Here is a 1,368-nt window from a genome sequence, read left to right as displayed (position 1 = left end):
TAACAGCTGCTGCAGCTGTGTTGCTGCTCAGCTTGATGTCTTGTCCAAGTCTCTCTTGCAAATCAGACACTGAGATATTACCTGGTTAAGTAAAGAGAAGTGACGCCGCTCTTGTCCCCTCTCCCATCGTCATGAAGTCTCACAGTCTGGGTCCTTATTGTTCAGGCCGTTCCTCAACACGTGGAGCCGTGTTGTATCAGACACGACCCAGACCGGCACTGAGACAACTGTGGTGTTCGCAGGTTCTTTTATAAAGTACCTACCTACCATAACCTTGTTCTGGAAGCTGAAAGTCACAGCTGCATGAACCTTTGTGACAGTGATCATGGGTAAACTGAGTTGTGTTGAGGCTGTAATATATCACTATACTGTTCTTATTAGTATTCCGTCTCCTTACTTTAAGTGGCTGCAGTGTTTCTGTTGGTTTTGTCAGTGCTGCAGAGCCCACATTTCCAACCTTGCTGCTGTTATTCAAAGTTGCTTCCATCTGTGACACTAAAGGTAATGAGATTACTCGGAAGCACTTAAGTAAATGTATCAATACTTTAATGTAAAACTACTCACTCAAAGGTCTGACCCTGAATCCTGTCGTCACCCTGTCACTGCAGCTCACAATCAAATCATGCGGTGCCTGTATGAGGTCATTTTACACAAACTCTTAATCTCATATTAGTTTATTAGTTTATTAGTGAACCACATTTGTTCCTTTCAGATGTAAAAACATCTATAGGCTTTTTATTGTAGACCTCTATTTTTGATCCATTTTTACTTAGACTGTCTTGTCTGCTGAAAATCCACTAACAAGAATTATTTTAAAATGAGATATAGTTTAGGTTAAATAACCCTTTATGGAGACTTAAATAAAACCAATACAACACGAGGTTTCCATATAAAGATGTTTATAGAGCCATAAATGATAAATGACTGTGGAGTTTGCAGATGCTTCATGACATTTTCTCACATTTACAGACACTTCCAGTGTTTCTGCTCCACAGTCACGTTAGTTCAGGTGGAGTTCATGATGGGCCTGGTGTGCACGCCGTGGTAGTAATTGGTGTCCGTGTGTAAGCGGGATCCAGGCCGGTTTTAGCCGCCACCAGTGCCCCGGCGGACACCGGGCAACCGTAGCCTCCGTACTGCAGCACCGGCTCCGGTTTGTGGTGCTGCGCCTCGGACATGAGGTTGTTGATGGAGAACGGGTGGTTGAAAGAGTAGTGCGGGTGGTAGTGGTCCGGTCTCAGGTGGGCGGCCTCGTGCATCAACAGTGGGGGGTAGTGGGGATGATGGGAAAACAGGTGTTGGGTGTGCGCAAGAGGGGAGGGCGCGGGCGCGGGGCTGGAGGGCAGCCGCTCACCCCCTCCGCCCACT

General features: G+C 46.5%; 1 protein-coding gene across 1 annotated transcript in view; it reads right to left on the bottom strand.

The window, feature by feature from the left end:
• Positions 1-1,009: 1,009 nt before the first annotated feature.
• LOC109953546 (hepatocyte nuclear factor 3-beta-like) overlaps positions 1,010-1,368 on the bottom strand; it is a 3,210-nt gene continuing 2,851 nt past the window's right edge. Inside the window, exon 2 of the mRNA XM_020589023.1 lies at positions 1,010-1,368. This exon is cut by the window's right edge and continues 605 nt beyond it. Within this exon, the coding sequence (XP_020444679.1) occupies positions 1,017-1,368 (352 nt within the window). The 3' untranslated portion in view covers positions 1,010-1,016.

This window comes from Monopterus albus, unplaced genomic scaffold (genome assembly GCF_001952655.1).
Source record: "Monopterus albus unplaced genomic scaffold, M_albus_1.0 scaffold748.1, whole genome shotgun sequence".
Lineage (NCBI taxonomy): Eukaryota > Metazoa > Chordata > Actinopteri > Synbranchiformes > Synbranchidae > Monopterus > Monopterus albus.
Note: the sequence above shows the minus strand (reverse complement) of the source record. Positions and strands in the feature narration are given on the sequence as shown.